Here is a 19,861-nt window from a genome sequence, read left to right on the forward strand (position 1 = left end):
CCCTGTATATAGCCTCCACATTGACTCTGTACCGTAACACCCTGTATATAGCCTCCACATTGACTCTGTATCGGTACCCCCTGTATATAGCCTCCACATTGACTCTGTACTGGTTCCCCCCTGTATATAGCCTCCACATTGACTCTGTACCGGTAACCCCTGTATATAGCCTCCACATTGACTCTGTACCGGTACCCCCTGTATATAGCCTCCACATTGACTCTGTACCGGTACCCCCTGTATATAGCCTCCACATTGACTCTGTATCGGTACCCCCTGTATATAGCCACCACATTGTTATTTTACTGCTGTTCAACTTTTTTTCCTTAACTGCATTGCTTGTTCTGACCTCAGAATGAACGCTGAGGGTAAAGATCTTTCTAAGCTGAAATATTTAGATTAGCATATGAATGACTTGCAATTTATATTTCTGGACTTTAGAAGCCATCCATCCAACCCATTTTTTTTTTTATTCAGAAAAGCAATTTCATCGAAAGTTACGCCCCTGCTACATCCTAATAGATATAAGAACACATTTTCAGCCATATAAAGAACAGATTTGCATGATTTTAAATGAAATGCTACAAACAAAGCATTGTTTTCTGATCTTTAAAGAAAGACTCATAAACATATACCAGCTATGCAGCTGGCTTCAGTTTCCCAGCCAAATAGGCCCATAAGGAAACTCAACGTGAGGGGTTCAGGGTTGCATAGTACCTTCCACAAAAACTTTTGCTCGACAGCCATGTAAGCAAGAACATACCTCGTGTCTAGTAAACACGTTTATACATGTAGAATTTTTTTTTTTTTTTAATTAAACATGTAAAATTATGACACAGGCCTTGGTCTGTATTCTATAACAAGACAAAGCACCACTTAGTTAAGGCCAGAGGGATTGTGTCATGAACCCAGCAACACAAGAAAGCCAAGACGAACAGCGCTACTTTATTTATTACACCAGATGATGTGTAACGCGCTGTGTTATTTATTACACTACAATGAGTTCACAAACTGGTGTTCACCCCTGTTGGTTTAGCTTGACCATTTTAACTTTAAGATGTCATTTTGTTTCTTCACTAAGGAGCAGTGTGATTGATGGTGTATTAAGCAGTATTTTCTGGCCTGTAGGCTAATTCAACTAACACAAAGTACATGTGACTGGCACCTTGTTCAGCAAACGGAGTCTGCTGCTCTGTAAGGGCGAGGTCTGCTGGTCTGTACAGTCGTAGCCAGAAGTTTTGAGAATGACACAAATATACATTTTCAGTTTGTATGATGGCAATTTGCATGTACTCCGGAATGTTATGAAGAGTGATCAGATGAATTGCAATTCATTGCAAAGTCCCTCTTTGCCATGCAAATGAACTGAATCCCCCCAAAAACATTTCCACTGCCTTTCAGCCCTGCCACAAAAGGACCAGCTGACATGTCTGATTCTCTCGTTAACACTGGTGTGAGTGTTGACGAGGACAAGGCTGGAGATCACTCTGTCATGCTGATCGAGTTCAAAAGGAGGGTGGTGCTTGGAATCATTGTTCTTCCTCTGTCAACCATGGTTACCTGCAAGGAAACGCGTGCCGTCATCATTGCTTTGCACAAAAAGGGTTTCACAGGCAAGGATATTGCTGCCAGTAAGATTGCACCTAAATCAAACATTTATCGGATCACAAAGAACTTCAAGGAGAGCGGTTCAATTGTTGTGAAGAAGGCTTCAGGGCGCCCAAGAAAGTCCAGCAAGCACGAGGACCGTCTCCTAAAGTTGATTCAGCTGCGGGATCGGGGCACCACCAGTACAGAGCTTGCTCAGGAATGGCAGCAGGCAGGTGTGAGTGCATCTGCACGCACAGTGACGCGAAGGCTTTTGGAGGATGGCCTGGTGTCAAGAAGGGCAGCAAAGAAGCCACTTCTCTCCAGGAAAAACATCAGGGACAGACTGATATTCTGCACAAGGTACAGGGATTGGACTGCTGAGGACTGGGGTAAAGTCATTTTCTCTGAATCCCGTTTCCGATTGTTTGGGGCATCCGGAAAAATGCTTCTCCGGAGAAGACGAGGTGAGGGCTACCATCAGTCCTGTGTCATGCCAATAGTAAAGCATCCTGAGACCGTTCATGTGTGGGGTTGCTTCTCAGCCAAGGGAGTGGGCTCACTCACAATTTTGCCTAAGAACACAGCCATGAATAAAGAATGGTACCAACACATCCTCTGAGAGCAACTTCTCCCAACCATCCAGGAACAGTTTGGTGATGAACAATGCCTTTTCCAGCATGATGGAACACCTCACCATAAGACAAAAGTGATAACTAAGTGGCTCGTGGAACAAAACATCATTATTTTGGGTCCATGGCCAGAACTCCCCAGACCTTAATTCCATTGAGAACTTGTGGTCAATCAAGAGGCGGGTGGACAAACAAAACCCACAAATTCTGACAAACTCCAAGCATTGATTATGCAAGAATGGGCTGCCATCAGTCAGGATGTGGACAAGAAGTTAATCGACAGCATTCCAGGGCGGATTGCAGAGGTCTTGAAAAAGGAGGGTCAACACTGCAAATATTGACTTTGCAATAACTTCATGTAATTGTCAATAAAAGCCTTTGACACTTATGAAATGCTTGTAATTATATTTCAGTATTCCATAGTAACATCTGACAAAAATATCTAAAGACACTGAAGCAGAACTTTAGACATATTTGTCATTCTCAACTTTTGGCCACGACTGTAGTAGTGTGATGCTAGGAACCCCATTTGTGTTCCCAGTTGACTGTTTGTTAGTGGTGGGACAAAGTGTGGTACTGGGTGAATCACACAGCCAGCATTTCATGGGTTTTGACCTCCTTTTAACTGGTTGTGTGTTGGGTCGATGGCTGGCTGTCTCTCGCTCTGTGTGTACCAGTCAAAAGTTTGGACACCTACTCATTCCAGGGTTTTTCATTATTTGTTCTATTTTCTACATTGTAGAATAATAGTGAAGATATACACTACCGTTTTAAAAGTTTGGGGTCACCCACCAGTCTCAACAGTGAAGGCGCAACTCCGGGATGCTGGCTTTTGAGGCAGAGTTGCAAAGAAAAAGCCACATCTCAGATGGGCCAATTTAAAAGAAAAGATTAAGATGGGAAAAGAACAGACACTGGATAGAGGAACTCTGCCTAGAAGGCCAGCGTCCCGGAGTCGCCTCTTCACAGTTGATGTTGAGACGGGTGTTTTGCGGGTACTATTTAATGAAGCTGCCAGTTGAGGACTTGTGAGGCGTCTGTTTCTCAAACTAGACACACTAATAAACTTGTCCTCTTGCTCAGTTGTGCACCGGGGCCTCCCACTCCTTTTTCTATTCTGGTTAGAGCCAGTTTGCGCTGTTCTGTGAAGGGATTAGTACACAGCGTTGTACGAGATCTTAAGTTTCTTGACAATTTCGCTCATGGAATAGCCTTCATTTCTCAGAACAAGAATAGACTGAGTTTCAGAAGAAAGGTCTTGTTTCTGGCCATTTTGAGCCTGTAAGCGAACCCACAGATACTCAGCTAGTCTAAAGAAGGCCAGTTTTACTGCTTCTTTAATCAGAACAGTTTTCAGCTGTGCTAACATAATTGTAAAAGGGTTTTCTAATGATCAATTAGCCTTTTAAAATGAAACTTGATTAGCTAACACAACGTGCCATTGGAACACAGGAGTGATGGTTGCTGATAATGGGCCTCTGTACGCCTAATGTAGATATTCCATTAGAATCTGCCGTTTTCAGCTACAATAGTCATTTACAACATTAACAATGTCTACACTGTATTTCTGATCAATTTGATGTTATTTTAATGGACAACAAATGTGCTTTCTAAGTGACCCCAAACATTTGAACGGTAGTGTGTGTATGTATGAAATAACACACATGGAATCATGTAGTAACTCCAAAAAGTGTTAAACGAATCAAAATATATTTGAAATTCTTCAAAGTAGCCACCCTTTGCCAGAAAAACCCTGGAATGAGTAGGTGTCCGTACTTTTGACTGGTACTCTGTGTTGGGTAGCTGGCAGAATCTGATAAGTCGCTCTCTGTGTGTGTCTGTCTGAGGCCTCTGGCTGTATGCATTAGGTCAAGGTCACTGTTGTGTGTGTGTGTGTGGGAGAGAGTTTGGACTTAGCCTGGGTCAGACTGCCTTTTTCTATTCCCTTCTCATCTCTCTTCTCCTCATAAATAATTTTCTAATGCAATAAACTCTTAGCCTGGATCCCAACCAGCCTCTACTATGCTTTGCTCTGAGGCCTTGGCTGGTATCAGGCCCAGCAGTGGGCTATTGTGGATGCTCCCCAAATGACTCCCAACACCCTATATTGTATACTACCTTTGGCCAGGGGGCCTATAGTAATGTACTATATAGGGAATAGGGTGCCATTCGGGACATACCCTTTGGGCTAGGGGAGTGGAATTTGATTTAAAACAAAGTCTAAATGTTTCTCTTAATGTGTTTCTTGGCTGGAAGGGATGGAGGAAGAGTTTTCTGCACCTGATAAATTAGTTCCAGTATGCCTGCAGAAGGTCATGGGTCACTTATTTTTTTTAAATGATACTTTTGTTGAGAGGATGAGACCAATGTGTGGATGGCGTGTTTAGGCCTAATACCAGCTGAAGCTAGCAATGGAGTATTAGTAGTTATTCTTATTCTTCTTATTTATTATTTATTCTTCTTATACATTCTTATTGGCTTATTGACTCTTATTGACTCTTATTGACTCAACAGCCTTGGTTTTCTCAAATGATTGCCTCGCCTGGTTCACCAACTACTTCTCAGACAGAGTTCAGTGTGTCAAATCAGAGGGCCTGTTGTCCGGACCTCTGGCAGTCTCTATGGGGGTACCACAGGGTTCAATTCTCGGGCCGACTCTTTTCTCTGTATATATCAATGATGTTGCTCTTGCTGCGGGTGACTCTTTGATCCACCTCTACGCAGACGACACCATTCTGTATACTTCTGGCCCTTCTTTGGACTCTGTGTTAACTTACATCCAGACAAGCTTCAATGCCGTTCAACTCTCCTTCCGTGGCCTCCAACTGCTCTTAACCTCTCTAGGGTAGGTGGGACGAAATCGTCCCACCTACTCAACAGCCAGTGGAATCCCGTGGCGCGATATTCAAATACCTTAGAAATGCTATTACTTCAATTTCTCAAACATATCACTATTTTACACCATTTTTAAAGAAGACTCTCGTTAATCTAACCACACTGTCCGATTTCAAAAAGGCTTTACAACGAAAGCAAAACATTAGATTATGTCAGCAGAGTACCCAGCCAGAAATAATCAGACTACCCATTTTTCAAGCTAGCATATAATGTCACAAAAAACAAAACCACAGCTAAATGCAGCACTAACCTTTGATGATCTTCATCAGATGACTCCTAGGATATTGTTATACAATACATGCATGTTTTGTTCAATCAAGTTCATATTTATATCAAAAACCAGCTTTTTACATTAGCATGTGACGTTCAGAACTAGCATACCCACCGCAAACTTCCGGTGAATTTACTAAATTACTCACGATAAACGTTCACAAAAAACATAATTATTTTAAGAATTATAGATACAGAACTCCTCTATGCACTCGATATGTCCGATTTTTAAAATAGCTTTTCGGCAAAAGCACATTTTGCAATATTCTGAGTAGATAGCCCGCCATCACGGGCTAGCTATTTTGACACCCACCAAGTTTGGTACTCACCAAACTCAGATTTACTATAAGAAAAATTGGATTACCTTTGCTGTTCTTCGTCAGAATGCACTCCAAGGACTTCTACTTCAATAACAAATGTTGGTTTGGTTCAAAATAATCCATAGTTATGTTCAAATATCCTCTGTTTTGTTCGTGCGTTCAAGACACTATCCGAAGGGTGACGCGCCGGCGCGTATCGTGACAAAAAAATTCTAAATATTCCATTACCGTACTTCGAAGCATGTCAAACGCTGTTTAAAATCAATTTTTATGCGATTTTTCTCGTAAAAAAGCAATAATATTCCAACCGGGAAACCCTGTTTTCGTTCAAAGACTGAATCTAAAATGGACTCTTCACGTGCATGCGTGCCACAGTCTCATTGTTCTCAGATCGACCACTTACCAAATGCGCTACTGTTTTTCAGCCATGGCCTGCAAAGTCATCATTCAACGTTCTGCCGCCTTCTGAGAGCCTATGGGAGACGTAGGAAGTGTCACGTTACAGCAGAGATCCTCAGTTTTCAATAAAAAGAGTGTAGAAGGCCAAGAAATGGTCAGAGGGCACTTCCTGTTTGGAATCTTAGGTTTTTGCCCGCCATATGAGTTCTGTTACACACCGACACCATTCAAACAGTTTTAGAAACTTTAGGGTGTTTTCTATCCAAATCAAACAATTATATGCATATTCTAGTTTCTGGGCAGTATCAATAACCAGATTAAATCGGGTACATTTTTTTTATCCGGCCGTGCAAATACTGCCCCCTACCCTAGAGGTTAAACGCAGGTAAAACTAAATGCATGCTATTCAACCGATCACTGCCCGCCCGTCCAGCATCACTACTCTGGACAGTTCTGACTTAGAATACGTGGACAACTACAAATACCTGGGTTTCTGGTTAGACTGTAAACTCACATTAAGCATCTCCAATCAAAAATTAAATCTAGAATCGGCTTCCTATTTCGCAACAAAGCATCCTTCAATCATGCTGCCAAACATACCCTCGTAACGCTGACCATCCTACCGACCCTCGACTTCCATGTCATCTATAAAATAGCCTCCAACACTCTACTCAGCAAAGTGGATGCAGTCTATCACAGTGCCATCCGTTGTGTCACCACTGCGGCCTGTACGCTCTCGTTGGTTGGCCCTCGCTTCATATTCATCGCCAAACCCACTGGCTACAGGTCATCTAAGTCTTTGCTAGGTAAAATTGCCCCTTATCTCAGCTCACTGGTCACCATAGCAGCACCCACCCGTAGAACTCGCTCCAGCAGGTATATCTCTCTGGTCACCCCCAAAGCCAATTCCTCCTTTGGCCACCTTTCCTTCCAGTTCTCTGCTGCCAATGACTGGAACGAATTGCAAAAATCTGTGAAGCTGGAGACTCATATCTCCCTCACTAGCTTTAAGCACCAGCTGTCAGAGCAGCTCACAGATCACTACACCTGTACATAGCCCATCTGTAAACAGCCCATCTACCTACCTCATCCCCATACTGTATTTATTTATTTATCTTGCTTCTTTGCACCCCAGTATCTATACTTGCACATTTGTCTTCTGCACATCTACCATTCCAGTGTTTAATTGCTATATTGTAATTACTTCGCCACCATGGCCTATTTGTCTTAACTTACCTCATTTGCACTCACTGTATATAGACTTTTTGTTTTTTTGTTCTACTGTATTATTGATTTTATGTTTTGTTTATTCCATGTGTAACTCTGTTTGTGTCGCACTACTTTGCTTTATCTTGGCCAGGTCACAGTTGTAAATGAGAACTAGTTCTCAATTAGCCAACCTGGTTAAATAAATAAATACTTAGCAAACGCTATGAACCAACAGACTAGCTAAGCCAATTGGTAAATAGTTTTCATGATTTAGATGAGGTTAGGCTGTCCCAGGCACCAGATGCCTTCTCCACGTCTTTATTCATTGGTAGGACACAAAGCCGCCCCAAAATGTATGAAAAATACTCCCCCCCCCCCCAAAAAAAATGTATGAAATGTATGCATTCACTACTGTAAGTCGCTCTGGATAAGAGCGTCTGCTAAATGACTAAAATGTAAAATGTGTCCCTATCAAAATGATGCGTTGAGACCAATCAAGGCCAATTTTCTGTCTTAGTGCAAGAGGGGCCTACCACTCGGCCTGTGTGAAGGTAGATATGGGGGAAACGCTGCCAGCCAGCCATCACTTCATCCATGGATGAAAATACAGACATATCTCTCTCTCTCTCGCTCTCTACAACCCTAGTGAGAAGCAGTTGGTGACTGGCTGCTTTAAAAAGACGTCATGAACTAGGCAGGCGCACATCTGATGCCAATGGTCTGATTTCAAACGGCCCACTGATTCCCTCTCACACCGTTGTGACGTCATGGATGGTCAGCCTGAGATTGGTTCATTTTCCCTCAGATGTTAGCCGCCTCTTGCTTTGGTTATTTTGTTGTTTGAATCACAGATTGCTTCTTTTAACATGTATATTCAGTATTTGTAGTCTGCGTGAATCAAATGTCAAACCCTGGTGTGACTAACACTGGCTCAGTGGGTTGGAGCTCAGTGGAATATCTTCATCGCTCTTCACTCTGCCCTGCGATGCTCTCCGCTGTTTTATATGTTAATGAATGCATCAAATTAACACTGAAATGTCAGCAGTTCTTTCTCCCTCTCTGGCTGTTCTTTCTCCTCTCTGGCTGTTCTTTCTCCTTCTCTGGCTGTTCTTTCTCCTCTCTGGCTGTTCTTTCTCCCTCTCTGGCTGTTCTTTCTCCCTCTCTGGCTGTTCTTTCTCCCTCTCTGGCTGTTCTTTCTCCCTCTCTGGCTGTTCTTTCTCCCTCTCTGGCTGTTCTTTCTCCTCTCTGGCTGTTCTTTCTCCCTCTCTGGCTGTTCTTTCTCCCTCTCTGGCTGTTCTTTCTCCTCTCTGGCTGTTCTTTCTCCTCTCTGGCTGTTCTTTCTCCTCTCTGGCTGTTCTTTCTCCTCTCTGGCTGTTCTTTCTCCTCTCTGGCTGTTCTTTCTCTCCTCCTCTGGCTGTTCTTTCCTCCTCCTCCTCTGGCTGTTCTTTCCTCCTCCTCCTCTGGCTGTTCTTTCCTCCTCCTCCTCTGGCTGTTCTTTCCTCCTCCTCCTCTGGCTGTTCTTTCCTCCTCCTCCTCTGGCTGTTCTTTCTCCCTCTCTGGCTGTTCTTTCTCCCTCTCTGGCTGTTCTTTCTCCTCCCTCTCTGGCTGTTCTTTCTCCTCCCTCTCTGGCTGTTCTTTCTCCTCCTTCTCTGGCTGTTCTTTCTCCTCCCTCTCTGGCTGTTCTTTCTCCTCCCTCTCTGGCTGTTTCTTTCTCCTCCCTCTCTGGCTGTTCTTTTCTCCTCCCTCTCTGGCTGTTCTTTTCTCCTCCCTCTCTGGCTGTTCTTTTCTCCTCCCTCTCTGGCTGTTCTTTTCTCCTCCCTCTCTGGCTGTTCTTTTCTCCTCCCTCTCTGGCTGTTCTTTTCTCCTCCCTCTCTGGCTGTTCTTTTCTCCTCCCTCTCTGGCTGTTCTTTTCTCCTCCCTCTCTGGCTGTTCTTTTCTCCTCCCTCTCTGGCTGTTCTTTTCTCCTCCCTCTCTGGCTGTTCTTTTCTCCTCCCTCTCTGGCTGTTCTTTTCTCCTCCCTCTCTGGCTGTTCTTTTCTCCTCCCTCTCTGGCTGTTCTTTTCTCCTCCCTCTCTGGCTGTTCTTTTCTCCTCCCTCTCTGGCTGTTCTTTTCTCCTCCCTCTCTGGCTGTTCTTTTCTCCTCCCTCTCTGGCTGTTCTTTCTGGCGGGTTCCCCTCCTTCACTGTAACATGGCTGTATCCTTATGGGCTGTTCTGGCTCGGACAATGGTAACTTGTATAGGGAGTAGGTTGTCATTTAGCACCAACCCTTTAACAACATGTCTTAACTGTAATATCCTGTCCTTCCCTGTCTTTGTCCCTCAGGTGAATCCATGAAGCAGGCATCAGGAGAGTTTGCAGAGGACCCCTGTTCCTCAGTAAAGAGGGGTAACATGGTCCGTGCCGCCAGGGCCCTCCTCTCTGCTGTCACTCACCTGCTGGTGCTGGCTGACATGTCTGATGTCTACAAGCTGCTGCTGCAGCTCAAACTGGTGAGACACACACACACACACACACACACTGTGTGAGACGCGCTGTCACACACAGGCACATGGTGAGAGGCGCGCTGTTAAACCGTTAACTTTCGTCTCCCTGGCTTTCAGTCACATCGTGAGGTAGCTAGTCATGTATCTTCCAGTGTAGACACAGATAGATAGGTGGTAGGTAGCTAGTCATGTACCTTCCAGTGTAGACACACAGATAGATAGATAGGTGGTAGGTAGCTAGTCATGTACCTTCCAGTGTAGACACACAGATAGATAGATAGGTGGTAGGTAGCTAGTCATGTACCTTCCAGTGTAGACACACAGATAGATAGATAGGTGGTAGGTAGCTAGTCATGTACCTTCCAGTGTAGACACACAGATAGATAGATAGATAGATAGGTGGTAGGTAGCTAGTCATGTACCTTCCAGTGTAGACACACAGATAGATAGATAGATAGATAGATAGGTGGTAGGTAGCTAGTCATGTACCTTCCAGTGTAGACACACAGATAGATAGATAGGTGGTAGGTAGCTAGTCATGTATCTTCTAGTGTAGACACACAGATAGATAGGTGGTAGGTAGCTAGTCATGTACCTTCCAGTGTAGACACACAGGTAGGTAGGTAGGTAGGTAGGTAGCTTGTTGATGTGGGCTCTTGTGGATATGACTGAACTTCCACATAGGAAAAATATTTTACCAGTTTATGAGTAACTTAAATGTTAAATGTATTTTATTGCTTCGAATAAAATATAACTCAGGATCTTAAAATAAGGTCTGATTCACACAGGTCTAGTTGTTAAGCTATTTTTGTAGGTAAATTAGTTTGCCTGACTTAAACTAACGTTGTGGTGTCTTGGCTAAAGACATACATTTCAAACAAGGTCTTGTGTGTTTGTCCGTCTCTTTACCTGTACTTCAGTTGTTTTATTGTTGTGGAAATGAAACAAAATCCTGACCTTAAACAAGGTCACACCTCTAGTCAATAGAGATGACCGTGCTCTTCATCTCCGGTAGTCTTAGTGCCAAATGGCACTCTATTCTCTCTATAGTGCACTACTTCTAACCAGGGCCTATAGGGGATAGGGTGCCGTTTGGGACTGTTAGCAGTTGATGTTACCCTTAAATAACACAAACCCCAAAGCAAATCAGGGGGAGGAAAGTATGATTATTCATAGATGTTATACTGAGAGGTAGATGGTCATTCTCCCCTGTCGTCAGGGATTCTCTCCACAGAACAAAGGGAAAGCGTGTCGTTTTATAACCCATCCCTCCTTATTACACATCTTGGACATGTTCTTACAGGATGTAGACAGTTTCAGCTTCAGAACACAATCTCTCTGTGTCAGTGAGTGACCTGTTCTGATGTGAACACACCAACGCCACGAGGTTGTTGACATTGTTTGACACAATGACCTCAGTGTGTCTGAGTCACTTCTACAGCCGGGTTCTAAAATGGCCGACCATCTGTCATTCTTCAAGCCTCAGACAGGACAGCAGCTTGAACAGGAAATGACTAGGGCCTGTATGAGTTAATTGTCTTGGACTTCCCCGGTGCAGATCTAGGCTCAGTGTTTGTATTTTTAAAAATAATAAGATTATCGACAGCTAGTTCAGTACTGGAAGACTCTTTATGAACATGGGGCTCAGGCTTCTACTGAAACACTATGATTTACTATGAAACTAAGTAGAGAGATTTGAAAAGCACGTGTTTCTACTCGAGGTTAGAGAGCCTCCCACAGCTATGTGTGGTATTGCATTGTGGGATAGGCCCCACCCTGTGTTTCTAGTTGGTCATTTTAAAAACCTTCCCATACTGGCTCTTAACATTCAAGTCTTCCACTTTACCCTGTCTTATCATGAATCTGTTTATAGCCCACCACTTCACTGGGTTAGTGCCTTCCAGATACTTGTGTCCGTATCCCAAATGGCATAGTTTTCCCTATGTAGTTCACTACTTTTGACCAGGGCTCGTATCCCAAATGACACCCTATTCTCTATAGTGCCTATTCCACATGGGTTCTGGTTAAATAAAGTGCACTATATAGGGAATAGGATGCTGTTTAAGACCCATACAGACTGATGCAGTACTCTTGCTGTAACTGAGTATCTTCTCTCGGGCTGTACCGAAGTCGCAGGCGAAGCCCTGGCATGCTCTGGACACTAGCCACCCAATAGAATAGGCTACAGCTAGCCTAGCCCCGGGCCTCAAAAGAAAAGGCTACAGCTAGCCTAGCCTCGGGCCTCAAAAGAAGAGGCTACAGCTAGCCTAGCCTCGGGCCCTCAATAGAATAGGCTACAGCTAGCCTAGCCTCGGGCCCTCAATAGAATAGGCTACAGCTAGCCTAGACTCGGGCCCTCAATAGAATAGGCTACAGCTAGCCTAGACTCGGGCCCTCGGTAGAAGAGGCTACAGCTAGCCTAGACTCGGGCCCTCGGTAGAAGAGGCTACAGCTAGCCTAGCCTCGGGCCCTCGGTAGAAGAGGCTACAGCTAGCCTAGCCTCGGGCCCTCGGTAGAAGAGGCTACAGCTAGCCTATTTTTGTATATTTCATCGGTTCTCACAATGGATGGCTGAATATGGTCCGAGCCTTTTTAGACATGAGCTTATTGATGGGATTTCAGTTGTCACCCTGGGTTTGGTTACAGCTAAGCCCCAAATGGCACCCTATTCCCTACATAGTGCACTAATAGAACCGATAGGAGAGAGGGGGACCCTGCCTAGAGTTACAGTATTAGGGCACAGCGCCTCTCTCTCTCTCTCTCTCGCTTTGTGTGAAAAGTGTAGTCTGTAAGCTAGCCAACATGTTGCCTAGACTCCTGCAGAAGCTGTGCCATCTAGGCAGAGAGCACTACTACTCAGGAACTACAGACGACGACAACAATACATGATCTGGGACATTCAGAGTTTGACTATTGTTCCTGTCAAATACTACTTTAGTAAAGACTCGTAGGGTGCATTTTCGGATGCAGACTAGTATTTATGTAGTGCACTAATATAGAGAATAGGGTGCCGTTTGGGACGGATAACAATTGACAAGTAACTTTCTATTACAAGAGGTATTTCAGGAAGGTTTCTTCTTCTGTTCCCTGGGAGTTCCTTTTTCCTTTGCATTATTAACGCAGCCTGAACACTAGGCATACTACTGGATGAGATCTCTAGTGTGTGTGTGTGTGTTATGGTAAAGATGGAGGGCAAACAGTTTCTCTGTTGTAGCGGCTAGTAGCTATTGAATAATTCAGCATGAACTGTAGCCTAGGCACTGGTCTTTAATGGACTGTTGAGTGGAGGGAGCCATGTTGACTGTGTTGGCAGCTCACGGGAAAGAACAACCTTCCTACCACAGATTTCAGAGTCCCAAATGATATCCTTTTCCCTACATAGTGCAATACTTTTTGACCAGAGCCCTAAGGGCCTAGAGAGCTCAAACCCATGAGCCCTGGTCGAAGTAGTGCACTATGTAAGGGGATAGGGTGCCATTTGGGCCAAAACCCTTATGAAATGCACGATAGGATCAGAATATGAGGATGCTGATTTGAGCATTGAACCTGAATGTTGATCCTGCTGCTCCCCAGGCTATATTTCCATTGTGCTTTTCAAAAAGCTGCTGACATGATCAAATAGAGGGAAGATTAATGTTCTCTTCTTCCTTCCAGCTCTCACTCACTCACATATTCTCCTATTGCCGGTATGTTTGAATCTATTCAACATGTCAGAGATGGATTATTGTAGTGAGCAAAGAATACTCGGGGTTGTGGTGCCTGGCCTTAAACAATCAATTAAAATCAATAGTGAAATATACATTTGTACTAGTGGTGTAGCCAGTCCATGAAATAGCTCAGAGAACCCTGTCTAAACCGTGTGTTCCTCTGTAACCCCTCTAGGTGGAGGAGAACCTAGTGAAGGTGCGTAACGCTGGAACAGAGCAGGACCTGGGCATACAGTACAAGGCCCTGAAACCAGAGGTGGACAAACTCAACATGATGGCTGCCAAGAGACAGCAGGTATGTACTGGAATGTCTGATTGGGGTTGGGAGTGAGATGGTTGCCAAGAGACAGCAGTCAGGTCTGTACAGCGGGATATTTCTGTTTTGGAGAGGGAGAGAAGATGACTGTTAGGTGAAGGAATATGAAGGGTGGATGAGGACAGGGGAGAGGGAGGTGGGGGTTAACCTCTCTAGGGTCGGCGGGACGAAATCGTCCCACCTACGTAACAGCCAGAAATAATCAGACACCCATTTTTCAAGCTAGTATATAATGTCACAAAAACCCAGAAGACAGCTAAATGCAGCACTAACCTTTGATCTTCATCAGATGACACACCTAGGACATTATGTTATACAATACATGCATGTTTTGTTCAATCAAGTTCATATTTATATCAAAAAACAGCTTTTTACATTAGCATGTGACGTTCAGAACTAGCATACCCCCCGCAAACTTCCGGTGAATTTACTAAATTACTCACGATAAACGTTCACAAAAAGCATAACAATTATTTTAAGAATTATAGATACAGAACTCCTCTATGCACTCGATATGTCCGATTTTAAAATAGCTTTTCGGTGAAAGCACATTTTGCAATATTCTCAGTAGATAGCCCGGCATCACAGGGCTAGCTATTTAGACACCCAGCAAATTTAGCACTCACCAAAGTCAGATTTACTATTAGAAAAATGTTATTACCTTTGGTGTTCTTCGTCAGAATGCACTCCCAGGACTTCTACTTCAATAACAAATGTTGGCTTGGTCCCAAATAATCCATAGTTATATCCAAACAGCGCCGTTTTGTTCGTGCGTTCAAGACACTATCCGAAGGGTAAAGAAGGGTGACGAGCATGGCGCATTTCGTGACACAAAATGTCTAAATATTCCATTACCGTACTTCGAAGCATGTCAACCGCTGTTTAAAATCAATTTTTATGCAATTTTTCTCGTAAAAAAGCGATAATATTCCGACCGGGAATCTGCGTTTAGGTAAAAAGACGAAAGAAAATAAAGCATGGGGTCGACTCGTGCACGCGCCTAAGCCCATTGTCCTCTGATCGGCCACTTGCCAAACGCGCAAATGTGTTTCAGCCTGGGGCTGCCTCGATATCATTCAGCTTTTTCCCGGGCTCTGAGAGCCTATGGGAGCCGTAGGAAGTGTCACGTTACAGCAAAGCTCCTCAGTCTTCAATAAACAGAGACAAGAACAAGATCTTGTCAGAGGCCACTTCCTGCATGAAATCTTCTCAGGTTTTTGCCTGCCATATGAGTTCTGTTATACTCACAGACACCATTCAAACAGTTTTAGAAACTTTAGGGTGTTTTCTATCCAAAGCCAATAATTATATGCATATTCTAGTTACTGGGCAGGAGTAGTAACCAGATTAAATCGGGTACTTTTTTTTATCCGGCCGTGTCAATACTGTCCCCTACCCCCAACAGGTTAATGATGGTGAGGAAGGAGATGGTGTGACAGAGGGTGGAGAGATGTAGCGAGGGAGAGCGACATGGGAGAGAGGTTATTAGGTGTCTTAGCTACCGAGGTCCTATTTCCACTACGAGAGATGGTCTGAGGAGCGGTGTAGCTACCGAGATATGGTCTGAGGAGCGGTGTCTTAGCTACCGAGAGATGGTCTGAGGAGCCGTGTCTTAGCTACCGAGAGACGGTCTGAGGAGCGGTGTCTTAGCTACCGAGAGACGGTCTGAGGAGCCGTGTCTTAGCTACCGAGAGATGGTCTGAGGAGCCGTGTCTTAGCTACCGAGAGATGGTCTGAGGAGCCGTGTCTTAGCTACCGAGAGATGGTCTGAGGAGCCGTGTCTTAGCTACCGAGAGATGGTCTGAGGAGCGGTGTCTTAGCTACCGAGAGACGTTCTGAGGAGCCGTGTCTTAGCTACCGAGAGACGGTCTGAGGAGCCGTGTCTTAGCTACCGAGAGACGGTCTGAGGAGCCGTGTCTTAGCTACCGAGAGACGGTCTGAGGAGCCGTGTCTTAGCTACCGAGAGACGGGGTCTGAGGAGCCGTGTCTTAGCTACCGAGAGACGGGGTCTGAGGAGCCGTGTCTTAGCTACCGAGAGACGGGGTCTGAGGAGCCGTGTCTTAGCTACCGAGAGACGGGGTCTGAGGAGCCGTGTCTTAGCTACCGAGAGACGGGGTCTGAGGAGCCGTGTCTTAGCTACCGAGAGACGGGGTCTGAGGAGCCGTGTCTTAGCTACCGAGAGACGGGGTCTGAGGAGCCGTGTCTTAGCTACCGAGAGACGGGGTCTGAGGAGCCGTGTCTTAGCTACCGAGAGACGGGGTCTGAGGAGCCGTGTCTTAGCTACCGAGAGACGGGGTCTGAGGAGCCGTGTCTTAGCTACCGAGAGACGGGGTCTGAGGAGCCGTGTCTTAGCTACCGAGAGACGGGGTCTGAGGAGCCGTGTCTTAGCTACCGAGAGACGGGGTCTGAGGAGCCGTGTCTTAGCTACCGAGAGACGGGGTCTGAGGAGCCGTGTCTTAGCTACCGAGAGACGGGGTCTGAGGAGCCGTGTCTTAGCTACCGAGAGACGGGGTCTGAGGAGCCGTGTCTTAGCTACCGAGAGACGGGGTCTGAGGAGCCGTGTCTTAGCTACCGAGAGACGGGGTCTGAGGAGCCGTGTCTTAGCTACCGAGAGACGGGGTCTGAGGAGCCGTGTCTTAGCTACCGAGAGACGGGGTCTGAGGAGCCGTGTCTTAGCTACCGAGAGACGGGGTCTGAGGAGCCGTGTCTTAGCTACCGAGAGACGGGGTCTGAGGAGCCGTGTCTTAGCTACCGAGAGACGGGGTCTGAGGAGCCGTGTCTTAGCTACCGAGAGACGGGGTCTGAGGAGCCGTGTCTTAGCTACCGAGAGACGGGGTCTGAGGAGCCGTGTCTTAGCTACCGAGAGACGGGGTCTGAGGAGCCGTGTCTTAGCTACCGAGAGACGGGGTCTGAGGAGCCGTGTCTTAGCTACCGAGAGACGGGGTCTGAGGAGCCGTGTCTTAGCTACCGAGAGACGGGGTCTGAGGAGCCGTGTCTTAGCTACCGAGAGACGGGGTCTGAGGAGCCGTGTCTTAGCTACCGAGAGACGGGGTCTGAGGAGCCGTGTCTTAGCTACCGAGAGACGGGGTCTGAGGAGCCGTGTCTTAGCTACCGAGAGACGGGGTCTGAGGAGCCGTGTCTTAGCTACCGAGAGACGGGGTCTGAGGAGCCGTGTCTTAGCTACCGAGAGACGGGGTCTGAGGAGCCGTGTCTTAGCTACCGAGAGACGGGGTCTGAGGAGCCGTGTCTTAGCTACCGAGAGACGGGGTCTGAGGAGCCGTGTCTTAGCTACCGAGAGACGGGGTCTGAGGAGCCGTGTCTTAGCTACCGAGAGACGGGGTCTGAGGAGCCGTGTCTTAGCTACCGAGAGACGGGGTCTGAGGAGCCGTGTCTTAGCTACCGAGAGACGGGGTCTGAGGAGCCGTGTCTTAGCTACCGAGAGACGGGGTCTGAGGAGCCGTGTCTTAGCTACCGAGAGACGGGGTCTGAGGAGCCGTGTCTTAGCTACCGAGAGACGGGGTCTGAGGAGCCGTGTCTTAGCTACCGAGAGACGGGGTCTGAGGAGCCGTGTCTTAGCTACCGAGAGACGGGGTCTGAGGAGCCGTGTCTTAGCTACCGAGAGACGGGGTCTGAGGAGCCGTGTCTTAGCTACCGAGAGACGGGGTCTGAGGAGCCGTGTCTTAGCTACCGAGAGACGGGGTCTGAGGAGCCGTGTCTTAGCTACCGAGAGACGGGGTCTGAGGAGCCGTGTCTTAGCTACCGAGAGACGGGGTCTGAGGAGCCGTGTCTTAGCTACCGAGAGACGGGGTCTGAGGAGCCGTGTCTTAGCTACCGAGAGACGGGGTCTGAGGAGCCGTGTCTTAGCTACCGAGAGACGGGGTCTGAGGAGCCGTGTCTTAGCTACCGAGAGACGGGGTCTGAGGAGCCGTGTCTTAGCTACCGAGAGACGGGGTCTGAGGAGCCGTGTCTTAGCTACCGAGAGACGGGGTCTGAGGAGCCGTGTCTTAGCTACCGAGAGACGGGGTCTGAGGAGCCGTGTCTTAGCTACCGAGAGGCGGGGTCTGAGGAGCCGTGTCTTAGCTACCGAGAGACGGGGTCTGAGGAGCCGTGTCTTAGCTACCGAGAGGCGGGGTCTGAGGAGCCGTGTCTTAGCTACCGAGAGGCGGGGTCTGAGGAGCCGTGTCTTAGCTACCGAGAGGCGGGGTCTGAGGAGCCGTGTCTTAGCTACCGAGAGACGGGGTCTGAGGAGCCGTGTCTTAGCTACCGAGAGGCGGGGTCTGAGGAGCCGTGTCTTAGCTACCGAGAGGCGGGGTCTGAGGAGCCGTGTCTTAGCTACCGAGAGGCGGGGTCTGAGGAGCCGTGTCTTAGCTACCGAGAGGCGGGGTCTGAGGAGCCGTGTCTTAGCTACCGAGAGGCGGGGTCTGAGGAGCCGTGTCTTAGCTACCGAGAGGCGGGGTCTGAGGAGCCGTGTCTTAGCTACCGAGAGGCGGGGTCTGAGGAGCCGTGTCTTAGCTACCGAGAGGCGGGGTCTGAGGAGCCGTGTCTTAGCTACCGAGAGGCGGGGTCTGAGGAGCCGTGTCTTAGCTACCGAGAGGCGGGGTCTGAGGAGCCGTGTCTTAGCTACCGAGAGGCGGGGTCTGAGGAGCCGTGTCTTAGCTACCGAGAGGCGGGGTCTGAGGAGCCGTGTCTTAGCTACCGAGAGACGGGGTCTGAGGAGCCGTGTCTTAGCTACCGAGGCCCTATTTCCACTACGAGAGACGGGGTCTGAGGAGCAGAGTGACTGAAGAGATTTCTTGTTTTCAGTTCACGTTACTGCCTTGCGTTGTGGCTGGCAAGGAGACAGCCTTGGTTTCGTAGCTCACATTTCCTGTAAATATCAAAGTAGCTACTAGCCGGTAAGCGCACGCAATTTAACAAGCCGAGAAACTTTTTCTTCTAAGAACATATTACAATATTGAATAGTGCAACCAAACCATATTACACTCTTTAAATAATACTAAAACCCACAAGTATGTGCAGTCAAGGGGTTTATTTTCTCGTCCGTACACATTAAATTAGCTGACAATACACGGCAAACTCCTGCTAGCTAACAACATGCTTCAGGATCAAGTAACTTTAGCGTAATCAATAATTAACATTTATCCCCTTCCATACGAATATGAAAGTACAGTAACTTTATGGTGTTACACTCCTACGTAACGTTGGCTAGCTAAACAAAATAATTTCTGCATCCTCACATAAATGTGCTGGCTAGCTGAATTGTTTGCTGAATCATAGCTACCGTGTTAAAGTTACCTTAGAATAAACCAGGCTTAGTTTTGTCAATATCGAGGTAAAAGCAAATTGTAATTCAAATTGTTGATAATTCCCTGTGCAGTTGCTTCTTGCCTGTGCCTCGGTGGCGGCTTGCCTGTGCCTCGGTGGCGGCTTGCCTGTGCCTCGGTGGCGGCTTGCCTGTGCCTCGGTGGCGGCTTGCCTGTGCCTCGGTGGCGGCTTGCCTGTGCCTCGGTGGCGGCTTGCCTGTGCCTCGGTGGCGGCTTGCCTGTGCAGTGAAGCAAAACATTTTTTAAACCGATTTTTAAACCACAGAATTTCAGAATGTAACAGGCTGTTACTACAATTTCAGGTAAAAACTAAATAAAACTCCAAGATAAGGAAAATGCCTGTACATTTCAGCCCTTTCAAAAACATTGCTATAGCATTCTGTTTACATTACCCTGCTCAACCACCCTGCTCAGACCATTCTGTTTACACGACCCTACTCAACCACCCTGCTCAGACCATTCTGTTTACACGACCCTGCTCAACCACCCTGCTCAGACCATTCTGTTTACACGACCCTGCTCAACCACCCTGCTCAGACCATTCTGTTTACATTACCCTGCTCAACCACCCTGCTCAGAGACCATTCTGTTTACATTACCCTGCTCAACCACCCTGCTCAGACCATTCTGTTTACACGACCCTGCTCAACCACCCTGCTCAGACCATTCTGTTTACACGACCCTGCTCAACCACCCTGCTCAGACCATTCTGTTTACA

The 19,861-nt window shown here is 46.9% G+C and overlaps 1 protein-coding gene across 2 annotated transcripts in view; it reads left to right on the forward strand.

Annotated features, from left to right (window-relative positions):
• ctnna1 (catenin (cadherin-associated protein), alpha 1) overlaps positions 1 to 19,861 on the forward strand; it is a 247,642-nt gene that overhangs the window by 20,965 nt on the left and 206,816 nt on the right. For both annotated transcript variants that reach the window (XM_045717824.1, XM_045717825.1), the window contains exons 4-5: positions 9,636 to 9,802; positions 13,679 to 13,798. In XM_045717824.1, coding sequence (XP_045573780.1) covers positions 9,636 to 9,802; positions 13,679 to 13,798 — 287 coding nt within the window. The remainder of the gene's footprint in view (positions 1 to 9,635; positions 9,803 to 13,678; positions 13,799 to 19,861) is intronic.

Source organism: Salmo salar, chromosome ssa05 (genome assembly GCF_905237065.1).
Source record: "Salmo salar chromosome ssa05, Ssal_v3.1, whole genome shotgun sequence".
NCBI classification, from domain to species: Eukaryota; Metazoa; Chordata; class Actinopteri; order Salmoniformes; family Salmonidae; genus Salmo; species Salmo salar.